The 23,431-nt window shown below is 39.6% G+C and overlaps 1 protein-coding gene across 1 annotated transcript in view; it reads right to left on the bottom strand.

Moving 5' to 3' along the window:
- Positions 1 to 11,447: 11,447 nt before the first annotated feature.
- Positions 11,448 to 23,431, bottom strand: part of VAMP7 (vesicle associated membrane protein 7) — a 99,590-nt gene continuing 87,606 nt past the window's right edge. Inside the window, exons 7-8 of the mRNA XM_003802745.1 lie at positions 15,371 to 15,463; positions 11,448 to 13,313 (exon numbers count right to left, since the gene is read on the bottom strand). Coding sequence (XP_003802793.1) covers positions 13,245 to 13,313; positions 15,371 to 15,463 — 162 coding nt within the window. The 3' untranslated portion in view covers positions 11,448 to 13,244. The remainder of the gene's footprint in view (positions 13,314 to 15,370; positions 15,464 to 23,431) is intronic.

Raw genomic sequence — 23,431 nt, 5'->3', positions numbered from 1 at the left:
TATTAGGAATCACCCATTTTCTCAAGGTTTCAACTTTAATACAATAGGTTTCTCCTCTTTCCAGACTTTTTAAAAGGAATTATTCTTTGCAGTTTTGATATTTTTCCATCAATGGTATCTTTAATATGCACTTGTCTTGTATTTGATTGTGTAAACTGTCATGTTCTTTTTTTTTCAGATTTTGGCTGGAGTTGGGTTTGAACCAGCCACCTACAGCATATGGGGCTGGTGCCCTACTCCTTTGAGCCACAGGTGCCACCCCCAAACTGTCATGTCTGACAATTCCTCACAATGCATTGACAAGCTTAAATGATTTTTAATTAATTCCTACTTAAGCTTAATGTCTTTTGCAGGACCCAAGAGTTGGTGATATTGTTTAAAAAAGCAAGGAGAGAATTCGATTCCATTACCTAGATAGGTAATATGTTCCCAAAACACCAATGTCACACTTAATGATAAATCAGTAAAAATATTCCCTCAAATTAAGAAAACTACAAGAACACCCATTAGTTTTATGTAATGGTAGTTCCAGACAATGTGGGAAAACAAAAAGTTGTAGAGAAGTAGGGGTGGAAGCAGATACAAAACTACCATTGTTTGGAGATGTGATTGTCTGATTAGGAAGCCTGAAATAAATTACAAATATTTAGAATTTCCAGTAGAATAGCAAGTATACAGTTGTTTTTCAGTATACATGAAGCTCTCTAACCCTCTAGCCATTGCCCAATTTTAAGCTCCTCCCCTACTCTCCTTAGCTCTACCCCTACCCTGCCTCTCTGGCTCCTCCTCCTGTGGGCCCACATACCTAGGATAGCCTTCCTGCAAGGGATTTGGATCTCACTACATAGTCATAGTAGGTTCCTCTAGTCTTCACTAATTTTCTTAGGCTCCTTCCAATTTTCTGCTTAGCTCTGCCTCTACCCTACCTGCCTACCTCCTCACCCAGCCTGTCTGTCAGCCTGAAATCTAATGGAATTTGCCTGATTGTATTTTGAAATTACTTGGGATAGGAGACAACTTTGTTTTCCTCTCATGTGTCTCTATTAACAGGAATATCTTTGACCAGTGCCCTAGACCTGTACCCCTATTGTACCTTGGATGCTGATAACTTGTTTTCTAGTTTCAAGGGTTCACAGATGGAGGGGTACTGTTCCTCAAGATGGTTCATAGCCACAGTCACAACTATTTAACCTAAGTTAAATCACAATTATTTAACCTAAGTTAAATAATTTAGATGGATAAAATTTGGATCTTTTGAGCTGATGATATTTAGATAGGATTTTAGACTTGAGTTGCCCCTAGAATGGGTTGATGCTATGGAAGACCTTATAATAAATATATTGTGCATATGGGATAGATATGGATGTTTGAGAGACAGAGTGGACTGTGGTGAGCAGACAAATAATGAAGGCAGAAAGAAAAATATATAATACTTATGTTGTGTGAACACTAGGTGGCTCTCTAGTTCTAGGAAAAGAATGATAAAAATGTTCTGTGGTTGGTCATAAGGCGGCACCCCAGGATTAGAAAAGAAAAACTACAGCAACTTCTGGATGAGGTGAGGCCAGAAGTTGCTAGTTGGTTGCCGTGGAGCCGGATCTTGTTTTCCTGACTTTATTCTGGGCCTGGGGGTGGCACCAGAGTGGCATCCCGGAGGGGCGGGAGCTATAGTCTTGAAGACCCCGCCAGACCTCCTGGGGACTATTCTCAGCTCTGTAAACTGCACCTGGCGGTCACAGGGCTTCTGCAAGCAAGGCATCCCCTCCCACCGACTCCAGTTCCGCGGGCTCAGCTCAGGGTGCTGTCTCAGCCTGGTTGCGGCGTCCCAGCCTGGGTCTGGTCTCCCTGGGACCCTGGAGAGCCACTGGAAACTGGGCCCGGGATGTCTACAGCTGAAGGTGTCAGAGATTCCCTCTCCTCTACTGTGGCTCTCTTGAGGCGGGTGCTGGGGACCGGCTGCCTGCTGAGTCAGCTCCACGTCCAAACCTGCCCTGCAACGCTCTAGTTCCCCAGACTCTAGCCTCCACTCTGTCCCAAAGGAAAACGCACTCTCTCCAACCCTCGGCCTGGACCGGCTAGCTTCTGTGCCACCCCAGCCTTCCCACTCCCCCAAGTCCTATGGGACCTAAGTTCCTGCTCGTTTCACGTCACACACCTTTCAGAGGCCATAGAGGAGAGAAGATCCCAGATACAGTTGTTCCTAAGTGACCTTTGGCAAGGGCTAGAGGGCTACAGAGCTATTTAATATGTTATTTAATGAGGCACAAATCCTAGGCAGTAAGACTAGTGCTAGGTGGGCAAGCAGGCTAAGGAAGGAGCTAGCAGGCTGGGTACAAATGGAGCTAAGCAGAACAGGAGAAGGAGGTTACAAAAATTGGGCAAAGGATAGGGGCTTCATGGACACTGACGGACAATTGTATACTGGCATCTTCTCTCCCCTATGGATAATATCAACTAAAATCTATGTTTATTTGTGTTTCTTTAGTTCTGCCTTTCCCTGTACAAGGAAAGGTCTCATGCAGGATGACATTTAGTCATCATGTCTCCTTTGGTTCTTCTTGGCTGTGAGAGTTTCTCAGACTTTCCTTCTTTTGATGACCTTGACAACATTGAGGAGGATTGGTCAGGTACTTGTAAGAATGTCTCCCATTGTTATTACCTGATGTTTTTCTGGGGCTGTTGGTTTTGGGGAAGCAGATCACAGAGGTAAAGTGACTCAAAGACATCAAGATTTTGTGTTTTCTTCTAGAATCTTTATAGTTTTGTGTATTAGGTCTGAGGATAGTTTTGAGTGAATTTATGTGTATCTTGTAAAGTTTATGTTTACACTTATTTCACTGTGTTTTCCACTTAATTGTTCACTCACTATTTTTCTAAAACACTCGGGATAGTGAACCCATTTCAGTTTGAATTTCCAAAATTGTGGCACTGAATCTTTAAACTCTGAATTTAACTGATTCCGCATGATGGCCAGGAAGGACCACTTGGCACTGCAGCCCTGTGAGGGACAAGGTGCTATAGTGCCTTTGACAGCTAGCAGGGGGCAAACTGCCTGTATTGCCCACAACATAAGTGTCAACCAGCATGAGAGGCCATCACACTACCTCCTCAGCACAGTCCAGGGGCACTGCCTGGTGACTGTGAGACTTTCCTGTCTCAGCCCTGAGGGCATAGCCTTGCTGGGGACAGCTAAATATGGTAAGACCTTTGTTTCCCAGCCCTGAGAGTATTACCTGGGTTGGGATAGTTGAGGCAAGGGTGGAGAATGAGACCATCCTGTCCTCAGACCTAAGGGTGCCACCTCAATAGACCATCCTGTCCTCAGACCTGAGGCACCCACAGTGAGTGAGACGTTTTCCAGCCCTGAGGGGTTTACCTTACTGGGGTGGGCCAAAGACAGTGATACCTTCCTGTCTGCAAACATTTTTGTATGCATGTATGTGTGTTAATGAGAGCACGGTGAATGTGAGTATATCTGTGTTTCTATGAGTGCATCTAAGTGTGGTGGTTATACATGTGCATATGCATGCTATGTGTGTGTACACACAGATGTGTTTGTAAGCATCCATGAGTGTGCCTGTGCCTTTTTATATGTGAGTGGGCACATGGGTGTGCCTATGTTCATGACTGTGTGACAGTAGTGAGTGTGGTGTCTCTGTGCATATGTATGAGTGTGCATGCAAACTGTGGAAGTATGCCTGTTGATGTGTGCATAGGTATATTTATGTGTGAACACAGGTGTGTGGTATTAGAGTATGCAAATACACCTGCTTGTGCATATGTGTACTCAGCATGTGCTGACTGTCCCCAACCCCATAGTTGGCCTAGCAGAAGGCCACTGTTGGGGTGACATGGCTCATCCTTGAAGCCATTGAGTTGGACCCTGGCTTCACCTATGACGTCAGGCTTCATGTCCATGTGTCCACACTGGAGGATGACATGGTGGGTGGAGAGCATTACTTGGGCCCGTGGAGGTAGTGGAGCCAGCTTGTGTGTTGCTCCTCCCTGCAGAGGCCAGGTAGGTGCTTCTGTGGCTGCTGTACTTCCAGAGTCTGGGCTGGGCCCCCTCTGCCATGTTCATCCCACCCCTTTGCCTTTTCACCCTCCTGGAAGCCCCTCGTCCATGTGGTCATATCCCCATTAGCTACTTTTCCTTGGAGGTCTGAGATGTATAAGGAGGAAACAAACACTTGCTGAACTATGGGTTTCCTAGGAACCTGTGGGTTTCCAGGACTGGTCTATGGCACATGAGAAGGGCAAGGCCCATGGGTATGAATCTCCCAAGATATAATATTTCAGCAGGTATGACACAAACCTTCAAATCCATCACAAACTTTCCAGTTTAGATCACACTGGCTCCACCAAAGACCTCTGGAGGCAGGATACCAGGACCTCAGGCTTTGGGTCTAGGTGACTCTGGGTCTGGTTGGGGGCCAAGCTAATCTTTAGCCTCTGCCACAAACCCCACTTCCTTTCTCTCCCCTGGCAATTTAACCCTTAACTGGCTCAGGGTGGAAACTTGAAAAATCCATGCCATTCAGGACCAAAAAGTGGAGTAGAAAGGGGAGGGAAGGAAGGGATGGAGGGTTGGCGCTTGACCCCTTCCCGACTTACTCACATATGCACACATTAATGCATTCATGCACATACACTTACATATGCATGTGCACATACACACAAACAATGACTGCCTACCTGAGTGACACCTGGTACAGGATATAGGTCAGCAGGAAAAAGATGGACACATCAATAAAGTGCTGTATATCTGACCCTAGGGTGGGATTTGGCTGGGGGGGTTGCCCATGGACAGGAAGGGCCAAGAGCTATGAGCTGCCTCAGTGACAGGAGGCTCCTCTCACATGGCAAAGAAGCTCTCATTAGTGACCTGGGCCAAAGTGTTGAAAGTGTACGATGGGTCTGCAGACAGGAAAGCCTCACTCAGTATCCTTGGCCATCCCCAACAAGGCATCACCCTCAATAATGTGGAAAGGAAAGGTATTACTCAACTATCCCTGGATGTCCACAGGGAGGCAGTGCACTCCAGTCTGAGATAGGAAGGTATTACTCACCATCCTCAGCCGTCCCCAGAGAGGTAGTGCCCTCCCTGCTGGGAAAGAAAGGTCTCATTCACCATCCTTGGCTCTCCCCAGCCAAGTGGTAACCCCAGGGATGGGGACATGGAGGTTTCACTCACCATGGTCTCTTCCAGGAACTTTCTACATATCCTTCTTCACCTATAAACTTTGGCAATCAGACATACAGGGATTCTCAGGTTTTCCAGCAAGCTCCAACCTGGCTACTTATGTCAGCGCTTCAGATAGAAGTACTTAGAAGTGTTCCTCTGATCCCCTTGGGGCCTCGCTTTCAGACCTTCTCTTTCCAGGTTGTCATACATCTGTGTAAGCTTGAATACTATATTAAACATTTTGTTTACACAGTACTTAGCTCAGTTTTCCTCACTGAATTCAAACAGATACACAAGTCAACCACAACCATCACCCCATTTATTATTCTTGATGGAGCTGTGAGAAACAGACCTGTTTCTAATATACAGCACAGTTTTAGGTTCTAGGGTTGCTATTATTGTTGTTACATTCAAGATAACCTGTGAAGCAACCCAGTATCTTTGTCTGTCTCCAGGCCGGGAAAGAAAGGTACCTCAAGCAAGGAGGAACCATCACCTAATGCAAGACACAACCATTCATTTTTAAGGAAAACATTTGACCTTGGGGCCAAGCGTTTGAAGAAAAATAGCTCGTTATTACCTCTTCCTTTGTTCATAACAACCAAGTGACCATCTTTTATTTTTTTTTCTCTAAGTGTCTGGTTGGAGAATGCATACTTTAGTTGAAACCTGTATGAGGCTTAGTGAGAACTTAAATAGGCTGTTTTTAAGTTACTGTAGCCTGCACAAAAACATATTCTTATAGAATACCTGAATTCAAAAACATAGGTTCAGAGGCCACAAGTGAATATTTTGTTGTGGCGTACCTTTTTGTATATTTGCCCCCTCCTTTATTTCTGTTTAGCTATGCCTGTTTGCTATCATGAATTATTCTTTCCTATACTATTATGTCTTCCTTTGAACTATCTTTTTCACAGTCATTTAATGTTAAATAGAATTGTTGCTGGAAAACAAGGCCCAATGGAGAGAAGAGGACCCAAACACCCTATTTAAGAGGAAGAAAGCTTTGATTCAGCCGTGGAGTGAATGAGCATGGAAGAATTCAAAATGGTCACACTCCCCGACTGGCTTGGTCTTCTCCTTTTTATCCACAGTCAAAAAGTTCCAGCCCATGGGTACCTTTCTCATTGGTCAGTATGAATAAAGCTGGAGAAGTGGGCTCTGGCTTTTACAGAAATGTGGGCCTTCACAAAAGCAGAAACAAGCATCAGCCTCCAAGTCCTAAGAAGTTAAGTTTTTACAAATTCCTAACATCTGAGTCACCATGGGAAGGACCTCTTGAATGAATTCTTGGAGTCTCCTTGAGAAGACCTCTGTTCTCCTAGATCTTACCCTTCCTGAGTATCCTCTCTCATTCTCCCTTTTAAGACTTCGTAAATATTTCAATTTGGGGTCTCAATATCAGCTTGCTTCTGCAGGATTCGTTATTAATTTGCAAGACTAGCTCTAGGGGTTACACTGACTCTATGGAGCCATCTGTCTTCACTACTTCCTTTGAGCGTATTTCCTTTGCTGCAGTTCTCACTGTTTCAAGTGCTCGCTATCATATATTTTCACCTTTTATATCGGACCTCATACCACTTTTCTGTAAAGTTTAAGGCACAGAGGTATTTCTGATCTGTCTATAGCTTCTTTCCTAGCTCCTCTGCTGCACCCATGTGAAGGTGCTCCAGGCATCAAACTTTAGAGTCACCTGGTTGGGCTTTCCTATTTCCCTGGTCTGGACCAGCATTCAGATTTCAGGGACTATGACTCCTTTCAGGTTCTCTACCTGGGCCTTAATTGTACTGTGGTGGGTGGCTGATAGATGTGTATGTGTTTTCGCTTTTCCCTGTGTCACATATTGAGTACTGTATCCGATTATGAGTGCAAGCTCGCTTCTGGGTGCATTCAGGTTCATAAAAGCTATAACAAGTCTCCTTTTGTTCTATCTTAGCAGTATGGGTGCACAGATCAAATCCCTCCTCCCCTTTTCCCAAAGTCCAAAGTTTAATTAAGACAAGTCCAGCGAGGAGCTTCCCCAGGCTGTAGCTGTGTGTTGACCTGCCAGGCCCTAGTATGTGGTTGGAGCAGGGCATTTTGACCGTCTTAAAAGTTACCTTGGCTTCCCATTGGGCAGTGAAGCTCTCTTCAGTCGGCTGTGATGAATCCAGGCAAGGATTCCTTCCACCTTTGCTGCTGTGCATGTGGTTAGGATGATGGTGTAGGGTCCCTTCTACCTTAGTTTGAGGGAGACTAGGTCATGATCCTTGACCTAGGTTTGATCCCCTTGACCCCCCAGAGAGAAAGGACATACAAACACAAAAGACTAAACAGAATACGGTTAATTACCCAAGTGGAGCTCTTCCTTGCTACTCTACCTAGTGCTTCTAACTGCCTGTTCCATTCAATCTCTCCCAGTTCTTTTAGGAGTCCCTGCTAAATTGCAGAGGAATGATGGAGGTCTGTTTGAACAAGACCAGTGGCAAGGCCTGTATCCAATTAAGCTTTCCTTCCTGGCAGAGTTTATCAATTCCTGCTCTTATGGCCCTGTTCCTGCACTGTGCCCTGCCCAAGCTTTGAGGCCTATATGTCACATATAGTTTCCAGGTGATACTCAAAGCTTTATCTATCATTTGTGCTATTTCTGTTACAAAGGCTAGCTTTTACTACTTTAGGAGCCCGCTTCATCTTGGTGGGGAAGGCTTGCACATATTCCAAGTACATATAGACTGGGACTAGTAAGCACCAGTTTCCTCTATGTCTGGACAACTCAGTATAGTACACTTTCATATCTTTAAAAGGGGCTTCCCTAGTGGACTGAATTTCAGGTGGCAGGGATGGCCCCTGACTAACACTATATTGGTTACATTTCACACGATGCTGGCTGACTTTCTTGGCAAGGGTGGCCAATGGGGGAATGTAAAAGTATCTCCCCAGAAGTCTCTTAATTTTCTTTCTCCACTGTCCTAAGTGCCTGGCCTCATGCATACATCTATAACCAACCTCAGATTTTTACACAGCAAGCTTTGATATTCAGTGAGGCATGAGTTGGTCAACAATGATACCTCTTGGTGTTCATAAGAGTGACCACTGTATATGGTACCCAGATTCTTAAGATTTGTCCCAAAGTCAACTTATTAGCCTCTTGCACCAGCATGGCAGTGGCTTCAAGTGTTCTTAGTCATGGGGGCCATCCTTTCAAGAACCCATCAAGTTGCTTAGAGAGATAAACAACTGGTCTTGCCCAGGATGCTACATTCTGGGTGAGCAGTCTCTTGGCTGTTCTATTTCTTCCTCATACCTATAGTTCAAAAGGCTTGGCCAGGTCAGGGAGGCCTAGCACCAGGGCTGCCCACAGTTTTTCCTTTAGCCTCTTGAAGGCTTTTGGTTATTTGGATTTCTACTCAATTGGGCCAGTCTCTACCTCTCAGTAACTTCATACAATGGTTTGGCCAGTCTGTATGTTTCACACAGTCTTTCACAGAAATCCCTAGGGCTTTCATCTGGCTTCTGCATGACTTCAGTCACACTGAATACATCTGTGGCTTTCTGGCTTTTCTATACTGACATGGATGAAGTCAAGGTTGGGTTCAGCATATGAGAATGAAACCATTTAGCAGTCACCTACGAATATCTACAAGTTCTGGATTTTGAGGCTAAAGTTCACACAATGACTACATTAGTATTCCTATTGACAGACTTAGCACAGATCTTAAGATAATACCTAGCTTTAAGAGTCTCTACAGAACTGATCAAGTGAATATTAAGGTTTCAGTTTTTCCTAAGGTATCTATATAGACCCATCAGATAGCATTTAATACTGTACAAATTTTCCAGTGTGGCCAATAGTCGACCTTTGTTGAGCCTTAAGGCTTCAGAGCAAATATAACTACTGCATACAATTCTATATTCATTGGCTAGTCTCTTAGTCTCATTTAACAGATTAGTTTAGTAAAACAGGTATGTCTCATTTTATGAGCTGGCACTACAGATAGGCTGGAATCTAATACAGGTGGGCCACATCTTTTTTTCCTTTTGAACCATTTTTCTCTAATTTCTCACTTTATTTTCTAAAATAAAATTATAGAAGAACTAATTTAATTGTCAAAATAAACTGTACTTTCAGTATACTGGGTCTGATTATCTGCACAAAGTGCGGCAAGAATAATTATTAGTAATCTAGGCTTTTCTTCCTTTTAAAATTGGTTTTGCAGGAACCTTTTATAAGGAATCTCAGGTTGGACTTGAATGCCTTCCATGAGCCCAGGTTTCATCTGTGCCATTAGATACCTGTATGCATTGGGTAAATTCCTCTTCTCTTAAGTTCTCTAAGCACATTGTGATTGCTGAACATGTCAGAAAGTGACATTTTTTTACTCAGTGAAGATCAGGAAATGTTATTGGCATCTGGTTAGTCTTTCCAATGGGCTTTTTTAATTGGACTTATAAAGTCAACCTTAATTCCTTAATGCAGTCTGGACACCTCAGAAAATGCAATTTCAGCCAAAGCCTTGATAAAATAACCAGTGCCTTCATTATGTCCTGTAGAACAAAACAGATTATTTATTTATTTTTTGAGACAAAGTCTCACTATGTCACCCTTGGTAGAGTACCATGACATCACAGCTTGCAGCAACCTCAAATTCTTGGGCTTAACCCTTTCTCTTGCCTCAGTCTCTCAAGTAGCTGGGACTACAGGTGCCTCCCACAATACCCAGGTATTTTTGGGTGTTGTTGCAGTTGTCATTGTTGTTTAGAAGGCCTGGTCTGGGTTCAAACCTGCATGCCTTGGTGTATGTGGCTGGTGCCTTAACCACTGAGTTATGGGCACTGAGCCAAGAAAAAAGATTCTTATTGAACTTATGCAAATAGCTACATTGTCAGAAATTAAGAATACTTACAAACGGCTTTCAAATCCTGGAGAAATCAAGGAGAGAGAAAAAATAAATCTTTCAAATTCTGCCTGTAAGTACCTACATTACGGAAAGCTACAAATAGCTCAAGAGACAGAAAATAGTTTTCTTGATTTCTGGAAAACAGCACAGAATCATCAATGTTTCCAACAAAAAGCCATAACTAATCAGCTCGGTTTCATGTAACCGATTTCTGTTCTGTTTGAAGTTAGGTTAGCAATACTCATGGAATGTTAGCTTTCTAATTAAAGTCCTAGAAGTTTGCTTTTAGCCTGATGATATTTAATTTCCAAAGACATCAGAAATTTGAATTTGAGAGAATTCGCCAGCCTTTCCTAATATTTTCCTTGAAGGAGAAACTTTGGACTCAGCCACTTACATAAAAAGACTTTCTGAGATGAATTAAAATTATTACTGACAACATTCACTAAGACAGACCAATATTTTGTAATATTAGAACATATATATATAAACATAATCCACAAAAAATTAACTACCATTTCACATTTGACAACATTTCCTATACATTTTTAACATACCAAATAAGCCTAATATGTCTTTCTCAGATTTCAAGTGGTCTTAATATTTCAAAAAGACCAAATTTAGAGTTTTGGTTTTGGAAGTCTTGTCAAATATCAACGACTTAACACATTTGTTCAAACAGGATTTCAAGCCCAAAGATTCTAAAGGCAATACTGAATAGTCAACTGGATCACATGCAAATTCCTTCACAAGTTTCCTTTTATGAGTTTTATTTAACCCTCACAGACAACTTACAAACATTCTAAACCTCCTTTCCTTTTTGCCCTGCCTTTCATTTTCTTAAATAACCAGTCTGTTTTAGGACAAAATTTACCACACCAGATACTTTCTTACATGATGCCATTTTCCTTTCTGTTTTATTTCTCTTACTCTCAAAAAACTATTTTTCATAAAACAAGATTGCGGGTGTACTCTTGGGGTCTCCTTGAGAAGACCTCTGTTCTCCTAGACCTTACCCTTCCTGGGTATCCTCTCTCAGAATGAATTTTCAGAATTGTCCTAAATTAAATGACAACCCCTAAGGTTATTTTTCTGTTTTGTTTAAATCATGGGCTCAGGATGATAGCTGTAGAGGCTATGTGATCATTTCACAATCTTTCACTAGTTTCAGTACAGCCTATATATTCTTTATTTTATTTATTTATTTTTGTCTTTTGTCTTTGAAGAAACTCTATACACCTGAGAGTATGTTATAGATCTTTACTTAAGGGCTTCAAGTAACACTTAATATATTCAGCATAAATAAAATACTTTTGTTCTGTATATTATAGCAAAATGTCATCAGAAGAAATTAGATTCCAGAAAGAACTCCTAAAACAAGAAACTCATTGTTTTTCTTAAATTTTATTAATGTCTTCAGTTTGTGCATCCTTTAAAATGAGACATGTGCTTTAAAAAGCATTCTTATAACATAAATAGACCAAGGAACAGTTCAGTAATTGATCCCTAAAACATGCACTTCATTTTTATACAGGTGTGTATAAGAAAGGGAAATAAGCTTTAAGTTTTTTTCTTTGGGTTAAAAACATTTGGAAAATATTATTTAGGAAGTCCAAATGTTCTTCTGGAACAAATGTATTTCCTTGAAAACAAATGTTAATATAATTAAAAGACATTAGTGTTGATAAAGACGATTAAAAATATGTTTGTGCTATGCATCATCAATAAGAAAATAATTCTAGTATGCCTAAGGTATATGTCAAATAAATAAATCAGGTAGCATGAATTGAAAGATTTAGATGGAATAATAGGTACTTGGGTCAGATTATGGGTAACATATATTCAAGCTAAGCAGGTGGCAAGATTCTACAGACCAATTGTTCTTTCACTGGAAAAAAGTAAAAATTTCCTCTTAATGGCTCTTACTGACAAATAAATATAATTAAATCAAGGGCAGCAAATCTCTTCCTTTCAGATACACACCAAAAGTACACACTAGATAACAGATGCCAGAATAGCTGAAATAGTATGACTAGAATCCAGTTTTCTTACACTGCAGTTAAATGGATGTTAAATTATATTGTTTCTATAAATCATACTGTCTATTCTCGTTCAAGTTTCACAAAAGAATTCTTCAAAACCAGGCATATTAAAGAATTTATTAAACCACAAAGGGTGCTCAAACTATTGTTTAACAGAAGTCAAACCCAAATTCTGGAGTTGACTGCTGACTGTATTCAGTTTGTGCTTTTCCCAGAATGGAAAAATTTTTCCACATTACCTCCCTTTGTACAGCTAAAAACAGTAGCACATCTACTGTGGTACCCTTCTTTATCTTTGGTGAGTCAGAGGAATTTGCCTCCCCACCTCTTCGACCTCTTCTATTAACAACACAATTACCCTAAATATCCACAGAAGAAAAAGGAATACATAAAAAAGCCTCAAACTTCAACATATTTAAACCATCTTCTCAAATCAACTATAATGAGGAAACAGGATATCAAACTATCCACTGTATTGAGAATGATCAGCACACTCAACTTTAGTCCAAAAAGTGAGTACTAGGAGGACAGGGATAATTCTGTGTACTTTTAATGGGCTACTAAACTGTCCCCCATTTGAGTGAAATAACAATGTTTCATACTTTACCTGTCTGAGTTTCAAGCACCACCAACAATTTAATTACAATTCCAAAAATAAACAACTATTCTCAATTCCTATTGTTTCGAAACACCTAAAACTCTTTAATAACAAAAGACATTAAGATGAGATGTTAGCAATGCTACCTGTCTCTTGAATACTTTTGTGTGCATATACAAAGTTCCTACATAGTTTTAGTAGATAGCTCAAAAGACTGGTGGTTTCTACCTTGGTGACGAGATTTGCACAATTAAAAACAAAATGTTTTTCTAAGTAAATGACAGTAATTAACAACCAAAGAAACAAAGGCCCCCTTCAAAGCTACTATTACAATGAATGGTTCAATCTGACATTCACTGGAATAAAAGTTGATAGGACAAAGATAAACCTATAGGCATAGAAAAGATTTAAAAAAAAGAAAAAGTGAGAAGAGGGTTGAAGAGACTGGCAGACACTATCTGTCAGTACCAAAAGGTTTGAGTCACACAGATTGCTTTTAAATTCTTGTTCTCTCATATCATTGGTTAATTACTTTTTCTTGCTTATTTCTTCACACAGCTTGGCCATGTAAATCCGCCACAGAGAGGTGATACAATAATATAGATGAACACCTGGATAGAGGAGGAAGCCCATTTTAGTTTTTTAATCTATCATGTGATCACAAATAATATGTAAAGGAAACTAAAGCCCTATTAAGAAATAATTCTGGTTCCATTACAACACACTAATCAAATATATTCAAAGACAAAGGTGGAGTTAAAATTATCTTTTGTAATAAAACTCTCACTCACTTGAATTCTACTATGTTTTCTTCAGAGAGAAAGCTCTTCATTGGTAACTAGGCAGATTTGAGGCTATATGAGTAACTCTTACAGATGTATCGTTAATAAGCTGTAACACCACAAATATTGTAGAAACTCCATAGCTGACCACCTCTCTACACTGACCACCTTCTTAGGTTGACCTAATATTCATAGACTGGTCACCTGACAGAGGTTCTACTGTAACCATAATTCTCTTGATGTATGATTTGATTAATGGTATTTTTAGATTTTGAATATGGATTTAATTTTTCCTTATCATGATAGGAATATATGAAAAAAGCATGAGTGGAGACTATATATCTACTCATGAGCAAGAATGCTGCTATAAACTGTTTGGTGGATAGTGACACAATAACTGATTATCAAATCAAAGCAATTCATATGATCTAAGTAACATTGCAAAACTGATGGTTCTGTTACGAATGTGTTAGTTTTTTAGTTGTAGTACTGTAATTTTAAATTATGATACTATGAAGTCTCTACTTGTTTACATTATTACATTCCAAAAAATAGATTTATTTTGAGCATTGGGTTCACTGCATTAAGTTAGTCATCTTATTTGATTTAAATTACAACTTGTTGAAATCTTTAACTGATTAATTTCATTACTTACATGCTTGGAAAAATGCATTTATGAATTCCATACCCCCTACCCTTCTCTAAAAAGAGAGGATTTTGTCTTACTTCTTGACAATATTGCTGGGGTTGGGGGGGTTATGGCAAATTATGGTTATTAAATAGGTTAGGCTACCCATATCATATTCATACATATAATCCATAAATGTGAAGTTTACCAACTTGAAATAAACTTAATTATTTGCTACAGCTAAAATATAAATATTTTCAAGCTGAAGTACAGTACATTAGGTGACAATATTTTTTGGCAAAGATTGATACTGCACTTAGAGTAGTGCTCTGCATGTAATAAGTAGTGAGTAACTATAATCTGAATTTTACAATAATTCAGTTGTATAAGTCAATCTAAATTACAAAACCAAAGAATAAGAAAGAAGGTAATGTCAGAAACTTTGAATGTGCCTTAAGAGTGAGGATCTTGGGCAAAGAAACATTCAAGAGTGTGGTAGCTATTTTTAGTATAGAATTTATAGATCTATGACTACTATTCTCTTGAATAATAAATCCAGCTCTTTAAGGTAGAGTAAACTTAAGCAGAGGTTGAGAAGTGGATCAGAGTTGGAGGCATCTGCTTCTTTCGAGGATGGGGAAGAAACACAGCTTTACCTAGCCATTAAAAAGGGTAAAGCACCCCCCACCTTTAGTAATAGTTCTCAAATCTCTTTACACTTAAAAATTACTGAGGATTTCAAATAGCTCTTGTTTAGAGAGATTATAACTACTAACATTTACCATATTAAAAATTAAAAACAATTTTTTTGAAGGGAAAATTATTTCATTCTTTAGCCACAATTACTTACTAAAGTGATATATACAGAACTTAAGTCTTGGAATCCGATTGAATACTGCCACCCTCATTTCCTGGTCCACATTGATTTTTGTATGGATCTTGCATTTTGTAAAAACACATAATTTAAAAATTATAATAAACCCATTATATATAAAAATAAGATATTGAAAATAAGTATATTTCTGTAGGGTCAATTTTATGTCTCCTTACATATACTAATTCTCCAAAGGAAAGAGGGATTTAAGTACACATCATATTTCATATTAACTTCATAGGAAAGCTACAGCTTGGTCATGTGTTTCACCATTAAAAGACATCTGTAGCTCATTTCAGAATGTTTCATTGAGAAATAATTCCAATACCTAATTTTGCAAAGATTGAAAAAAATAAAATCTGTACTGAAGGGACAAAAACTTACAATTGATACGATGATGATGATGATAGTAAGCTTGAGATTCTTCATACACATGGCTCGGGCAAGATTCCTGCTGGTAGTTTTAAAGGTGACAGACTAAAAAAAGATCATAAATTGTTTAGTCTTTTGGATATATACCTAGTAGAGGAATTGCAGGATCAAATGGTAGGTCTACATTTAGATCCCTGAGTGTTCTCTTAATAAATTATGGTATATGTATACCATGGAGTACTATGTAGCATTAAAAAAGATGGAGACTTTACCTCTTTTATGTTTACATGGATGGACCTGGAAAATATTATTCTTAGTAAAGTATCTCAGGAATGGAAAAACCAATATCCAATGTATTCAATACTACTATAAAACCAATTTATAATCACTCACAATTTTACATGAGAGATGAATCACAACTATAGCCCAGGATGAAGGAGGGAAGGGGAGGAAGATGGGAAGGGAGAGGGGTGGTTCAATAGAGGGAGGGTTAATGGTAGTATCACACCTATGGAGCATATTGCAAGGGTACGAGTCAAATCTATCAAGTATTAAAAACAAATGTCTTAACACTGTGATTAAGTAATTGAGGTGAAAGCTATGTTAATTAGTAGGATGTAAGCACTCCAATTTGTACAAATAATCAACACAATGAATCCCACAAAGGCATAAATGTACTCATTATCTATGTATATATGACTTAATAAAATAATAAATAGTTTAATCCCTAGCACTGACTCAGGAGTCCTCAAACTTTTTAAACAGGGGGCCAGTTCACTGTCCCTCAGACCGCTGGAGGGCCAGACTGCGGGCCCCAAGAAGAGTTGGCTGCTAAGCAGGACAGGCAGCAGTGGCAAAAACATCCGGCAGGTTGGATAAATGTCCCTGGTGGGCCGCATGTGGCCTGCGGGCTGTAGTTTGAGAACCCCTGGCCGAATGCTTTATAGTAATACTCTTCAAAAATTTTACTTTCATTAATCATTTTTATAAAGTCCCAATGCTCTTTACACCTTCCTTCTCTTCATAAATAGAGACTGGCCATTCATACCACTAGCTCCCCAAAGCAGGATTCTACCAGGCCTATCATGAACAGTATAAGCCTACTGATAAGGTTCCTTCTTTTTTCTTCTGCAATGTGGCAACGCACATGATATATTGAACACCAGAAATGGTTCTTTCCATAAGTAGAAAAGTAATTTCCTCTCTATACTTTGAAAAACAAAGGCTCTTTCTAAGTCAGCTTGCTGCAAGCACATTTGCCTATTACGCGTATTATAATTCTGGAGCTTTGAGCCATAAAACCCTATTTGATTTCCATAGGAAGATATGTATTTGCTTGCGTGAGAGCCAAAACCCATAGAACCTCATTCCTTTAGTTACTCATTTTAGTTTGCATCATCATTCACTCAGGATTAATCTAACCATTCCCACCAGGACACAAACAGTTTAAAACGAAAAGGCAAACAGAACAAGCTAAGCAACCAAACTTCCTAATAACCTAGCAATTCCACTTGAGTTATATATACCCAACAGAGACATACAAAAATGTTTTTAACAGTACAACCTTTCATACCTCAAAGTGGAAACTACCCAAATGCCCATTATCTGTACAATAAAGAAATTATTGGAGGGGCTCCAAAATAGTTTAGAGACATCTCATAGCCACTCTCAGTAAAGTCAGGGAGAAGAGTCTCCAGCCGCCTCCATCTGGATTGCCCCACCCAGAAACAAGATTGCAATGGCACAGCAAGAAAGTGTGGGGACACAAGAATCAAAAAATACAGGATGGGTGGAGGCCTGCGCAGAAAGTGTGTGCAATGGTGAGAGCAGTGACCCCAGAACACATGGAATCCCTGGGCTATTCAGGCCCCTGAAGATTCTCCTCCACCCACCCCATGGCATCCTGTAGGGGTGGACTGGGGATCAGACTGAAATTTGGGAGGGCCTGTCCCTCCAGGCGTGGAGTGTGGCATGAAACAAGTAGGTACTGAGGTCCCCCAGGATTGTTGGGAACATCCAAACCTACCCCGGGGTAGAGGACGGAGAGACCACATTCTGCTTCTTTGGGACTGGATGGAGCAGGAGGCTGGAGCTTAGGAACTCACAGGAGCAGTGCCAGGAGCTTGCTCAGGGACGCCTGGCTACTGGGTACCTACTGGGCACACCCTAGGTAACCAACAACCCTGGGAGAGCTGCAGGGCAGGAGGAGAGGCTGAACCCTTGAGCCACCTGGCACCCCACAGGCCCAGTCTAGAGCAGCCTCCCAAGGTCCCAACCCAGACAAGCTCTGACTCTGTGTTCTGGGTTCAGACAGACTTCCCTGGGCTGACTCTCAGGCAGACATGGAGTAGGGCACAACCTGCCTCCCACCCAGAACCCTGTGGCCTGGTGGGAGCTGTGTGGATGGCAGAGGAGTCTCCCCCAAAGTCTGGTATAAGCTTCAGGCTTTTGGCTCCCCTGCTCTATGGCATTCAACTCTCGTCCAGCTCCCACACTCAGATTAGAATTTAAAAAATCAGGAAAAAATGAGACTGTGTGTCCACGGCAACTAGCTAGTAGCCTCCTGCCCCCACCATATCCAAAAGTGGATGTAGTTTTGTTTTTTTAAACCCAGGAATGCCACAAAGTGTCATTTGAAAACAATTTTTTTCCTCTTTCTTTTCCTAATCCTAGAATGCCACTTGGTGTTCATGCAACACATTTTCTAAATAGTTTTTTTTTTTTTCATTTTTTCCTATTATGGGTTCTCTTGCCCTTTATTCTCTTTTCTTCCCTTTTTTGGGGTTATTTTTCTACTTTTCTCATCTTTCTCTCATAAATCCCTTAAACAATAAAAAAGATTTCTTTTTCCTTTGGTGTGTTTTATTTTGTTCTATTTTTTTTGTTTGTTTGTTTCTTGGACAGACTTGTTCTGAGGCATCAAATTACCAGGCTACACAGTGGTGGCCTTGAACCCCTGGGTTTGGGCAACCTTCCTGCTTTGGCCTCCAGAGGGGCTATGACTGTAGGTACTCACCATGGTAAACACCTAATTTTTTCTAATTTTGTGGAGGCAGAGGGTCTCACTTTTGTTCAGGGTGGCCAGAAGTACCTAACCTCAGGTGATCCTCCTACCCTGGTTTCCCAGAGAGCTAGGATTGCAGGTATGGGTCACCACACCTAGCCTATTACCATTATTATTACTGTTTTTCTATTTCTCTCATCTGTATTTCAAAAAATTATTTATTTACATTTTTTACCTTCTTGCTCTCTTTTCTCCCTTTAATCCCTGTACCAAAAGGCCACTTCAGCATCAAAGCAGAGAGACAAGGAATATTAAGGATAAGGAGAAAGTGAGAGAAGTAAGGGAAATAAAAAGAATAAGTAAAAAGAATAAGAAAAAAACACACATGAGGAGGAACCAACAAAAAAATTCTGGCAACATGAAAAACCAGAACAGATCACCCCCTTCAAGGGATCATGATGCAGCTACCACAGATAATACCACATATAAAGAAATGATGGAAATGACAGAAAGGGGTTTTAGAGTATTGATGGTAAAAATAATTAAGGGAATTGATTGGAAAATGGAAAACTACCAAAAGGAAATCCAAAAATTGACACAAGAAATGAATCAAAGACATGATAGAATTAGAAAGAACATATCAGAACATAAGGAACTGAAGGAGTCATTCAGGAAATTGCAAATGCAGGATAAAATTTCACTAACAGATTAAACCCTGGGAAAGAAAGAATCTCAGAGCTTGAAGACAAAAGCTCTTGAGCTAACTCAGTTATTTAAAGAAACAGAAAAGAGGGCAAAAGCAGAACAATCTCTTATAGAATTATGGGACTTCACAAAGTGTATAAACATATGAATAGGTATCCCTGAAGGGGAAAAGAGATCCAAAAGCATGGAGGTCCAACTGGAATAGGTATCCCTGAAGGGGAAAAGAGATCCAAAAGCATGGAAGTTATAACTGAAAATTTCCCAAAGATTCTGACACACTCCTTTTACATGATATTGAACCCCAGTTCACCTCAACACAAACATAGCATCTCCTAGAAACACTGTAATCAATCTGGCTGAGATCAAAAAGAAAGAGAAAATTCTTCAAGCAGCCAGGAGTAGGTACCAACTGACCTACAAGGAACGATCTATCAGGGTGGCAGTGGACTTCTCAGATGAAATGTTACAAGCCAGAAGAGATTAAGCTTCAATTTACTCAGACAAAAACAACTTCAAGCCTAGGATCCTGTATCCTGCCAAACCAAGTTTCATACTTAATGGAGAAATCAAATCTTACTGAAAAACAATCACTGAGGAAATTCACCACTACAAGACCAGCTCTTCTACAAACATACTACACACAGACCATCACAGTGAACCACCAGCAAAGTAAAGACACCTGGAAACTAAAAGTCAAAGCCTAGCTTGCAGAATCGCCCAAGGTGAGAGGTACAAGTCTAGTTTCCGTCTTCTGTATGTGGTTAACCAGTTCTTCCAGCACCATTTATTAAATAGGGATTCTTTTCCCCAGCATGTGTTTTTCATTGGTTTAGTTAAGATCATATGGTGACAAGTGGCCAGTTTCATATGTAGGTTCTCTATTCTATTTTTGTCTCCCTCAATAGAGTGCCACGGCTTCACAGCTCACAGCAACCTCAAACTCTTGGGCTCAAGTGATTCTCTTGCCTCAGCCTCCCTAGTAGCTGGGACTACAGTCATCTGCCACAACACCTGACTATTTTTAGAGATGAGATATCACTCTTGCTCAGGCTCATCTTGCACCATGAGCTCAGGCAATCCACCTGCCTGGGTCTCCCACAGTGTTCTCTATTCTGTTCTAAAGATCTCTATTTCTATTTTTGTGCCAGTACCATACTGTTTTTTTCTGAATAATTTTAACAACCATATTAGAACTGAAACAGAAAGTTATATACATTTCAAAGATTTTATCTTACCAAACAATCCATTATTTCACTGCAGTTGTTATTTCAACAGCATTTTTGACTGACAGAATCCTTGGCATAATCAGATCTATCTCAGTTGATTTTTGGTAGTAGATCAGATTTTAGAGTTAGCCCGAATACCTTGGGAGTTGGTGACTATTCAAGGAATTTAGGCATTTAATATTTGTTTTGAGCTAGGCATGGTGGCTCACACCTATAATCCTAGCACTCTGGGAGGCTAAGGAGGGTGGATCTTGAACTTAAGAGTTCTAGACCAGCCTGAGCAGGAGCAAAACCCTGTCTCTACTAAAAATAGAAAAGTTAGCCAGGTGTTATGGCAGGCACCTGTAGTCCCAGCTACTTTGGAGGCTGATGCAAGAGGATCTCTTGAGCCAAAGAGTTTCAGGTTACTATGAGCTGTAACACCTGACTCTTTCTCAACAAAAGAAATTGTTTTGTTTTAAAAGTAAAAGGTAAGTATGCATATATAATAATTAAACTGGTTTTCATACATGTCTTAAGAAATGTTCTAAGAATAAATTCACAAGAAGACTTCCAAAAATTTATCACATTCCTGACATAGTCTCCTAAAGTGACTTCTTATAAGCACAAATACTACTTAGAAAAGAAAGTTTTGGTAGTTTTGTCTGAGAAAGACTCTTAATATCTATTAAATAGCTGTTTTAATCACTGTAGATCTATAGTATAGACTGAAGTCTGGTAACATAATACCTCCAGATTTGTTTTTATTTCTTAGAATTACAGTGGCTATTCAGGGCTTTTTCTGGTTTCATATAAAATGAAGTATTATTTATTCAGGTTCTTCCAAGTATGACATTGGTGCTTTGATGGGGGTTGCATGAAATAGGTAGATGACTTTGGGTAGTACGGACATTTTAACAATGTTGATTCTTCCCAGCCATCAACATAGTATGTTCTTCAATTTGTTAATGTCTTCTTCTATTTCTTTTTCAAAGTTTCATAGTTATGTCTGTAGAGATCCTTCACATCTTTGTTAGGTATATTCTCAGGTATTTCCTTTTCTTTGAAGCTACTGTGAAGGGTTATTTATTGTGATTTTGATTTGATTCTCAACTTGACTGTTATTGGCATATATGAAGGCTAGTGATTTGTGAGCACTGATTTTATAACTAGAGACATTACTATATTCCTCGATCACTTCCAGGAGTCTTGTGGTTGAGTCCCTGGGGTTTTCTAACATATCTTTAGCAAAGAGCGAGAGTTTGACCTTCTCTGTCCACAGGTGAATACCCTTGATATCCTTCTCTTGCCTGATTGCATTGGCTAGAACTTCTAGCATTATGTTGAATAGTAGTAGCGATAGTGGACATCCTTATCTGGTTCTAGGTCTAAGTGGAAACACTTTCAGTTTTACTCCATTCAGTATATTGGCTCTGGGTTTATCAAAAGATGGCTTCTATCAGTTAAGAAATGTGCCTTCTGGCTCGGTGCCTGTGGCTCAAGTGGGTAAGGTACCAGCCACATACACCTAGGGTGGCGGGTTCGAATCCAGCCCGGACCTGCCAAACAACAATGACGGCTGCAACCAAAAAATAGCCGGGCATTGTGGTGGGCGCCTGTGGTCCCAGCTACTTGGGAGGCGGAGGCAGGAGACTTGCTTGAGCCCAGGAGTTGGAGGTTGCTGTGAGCTGTGAAGCCACGGCACTCTACCCAGGGGGATAGCTTGAGGCTCTGTCTCAAAAAAAAAAAAAAAAAAAGAAATGTGCCTTCTATGCCTATTTTCTTAAGTGTTCACATCAGAAAAGGATGCAGAATGTTGTCAAATGCTTTTTCTGTGTCTATTGAGAGGATCATATGGTCTTTGTTTTTGCTTCTGTTTATTTGACATATTAAATTTATGAATTTGTGTATGTTGAACCATGTCTGCATCTCTGAGATAAAGCCCATCTGATCATGATAAATTTTTAATGTGTAGCATATTCTGTTTGCTAGGATTTTATTGCCTATTTTTCATCAATATGTTAATGATATTGGCCTGCAGTTTTCCTATTTTTTTTTTTTTTTGGATCCTTTCCTGATTTTGGTATTAGGGTGATATTTGCTTTGTATAAGGAGTTGGGGAGAGTAACTTCCTTTTCAATGTTATGGACTAGGTTTTGCAGTATAGGTACTAACTTGTCTTTGAAGGTTTGTAGAATTCTAGTGTGAACCCATCTTGTCCAGGACATTTCTTAGTTGGAAGATTTTAAATTGTTCTTGTAATTTCAGTGCTTGATATCAGTGTGTTCATTTTTTTAAAAATTATTTCTGGTTGACTTCAGGAAGGTGGCATGATTTCCTCCATGTTTTCAAATTTCTGGGCACAGAACTTTTTGTACTAATCAGTGATGATCTTTTGTATCTCAGTGGTATGTGTTGTCATTTCCCCTTTTGCATTTCTGACTGAGGTTATTAGAGATCTTACTTTTCTGTTTCTAATTAATCTGGGATTATTCTAATTAATCTAGGATTTATCAATTTTATTAATCTTTTCAAAGAACCAACTTTTTGTTTTGTTGATCATCTGAGTGGTTCTTATGTTTTCCATTTCATATAATTCTGATCTAATTTTGGCTATTTCTTGTCTTCTGCTAGTTTTGAGATTGGATTTATCTTCCTACTCCAGTTCCTTTTAGATGATTCATGTGGTTGTTGATTTGTTTTCTTTCTGTTTTCTGGATGTGGGCATTTAATGCTATAAATCTTGTAGGCCTGCCTTTGCAGTATCCTACAGGTTTTGATAGCTTGTGGGTTCATTTTTGTTTTGTTCACGATATCTAATGACTTCCTTCTTTATCTCCTTGACCTAGCTATTGTTCAGCATAAGGTTGTTTAGTTTCTATAATTTTATGCAAGGATGAAGACTTTCATTAGCTTGTATTTCTACTTTTATCCCACAATGGTATGAAAGATATTAGGAATAATTTCTATTCTTCATAACTTATTTTTTTATTAGATCATAATTGTGTACATTAATTCTCTCATAGGATACAGTGTGTTACTTCTATATGCAGTTTGGAAAACTCTCATCCAGGTGGCCAACATAGCCATCATGTCTTTCTCATAATTGTTATGCTAAGACATTTATATTCAACCTTTAGACAAATTCACCTGTACCCA

Source organism: Otolemur garnettii, unplaced genomic scaffold (assembly GCF_000181295.1).
Source record: "Otolemur garnettii isolate 467f Iridium unplaced genomic scaffold, OtoGar3 scaffold00259, whole genome shotgun sequence".
In the NCBI taxonomy this organism is placed as follows: domain Eukaryota; kingdom Metazoa; phylum Chordata; class Mammalia; order Primates; family Galagidae; genus Otolemur; species Otolemur garnettii.
This window is presented reverse-complemented; position numbering and strand designations above follow the sequence as displayed.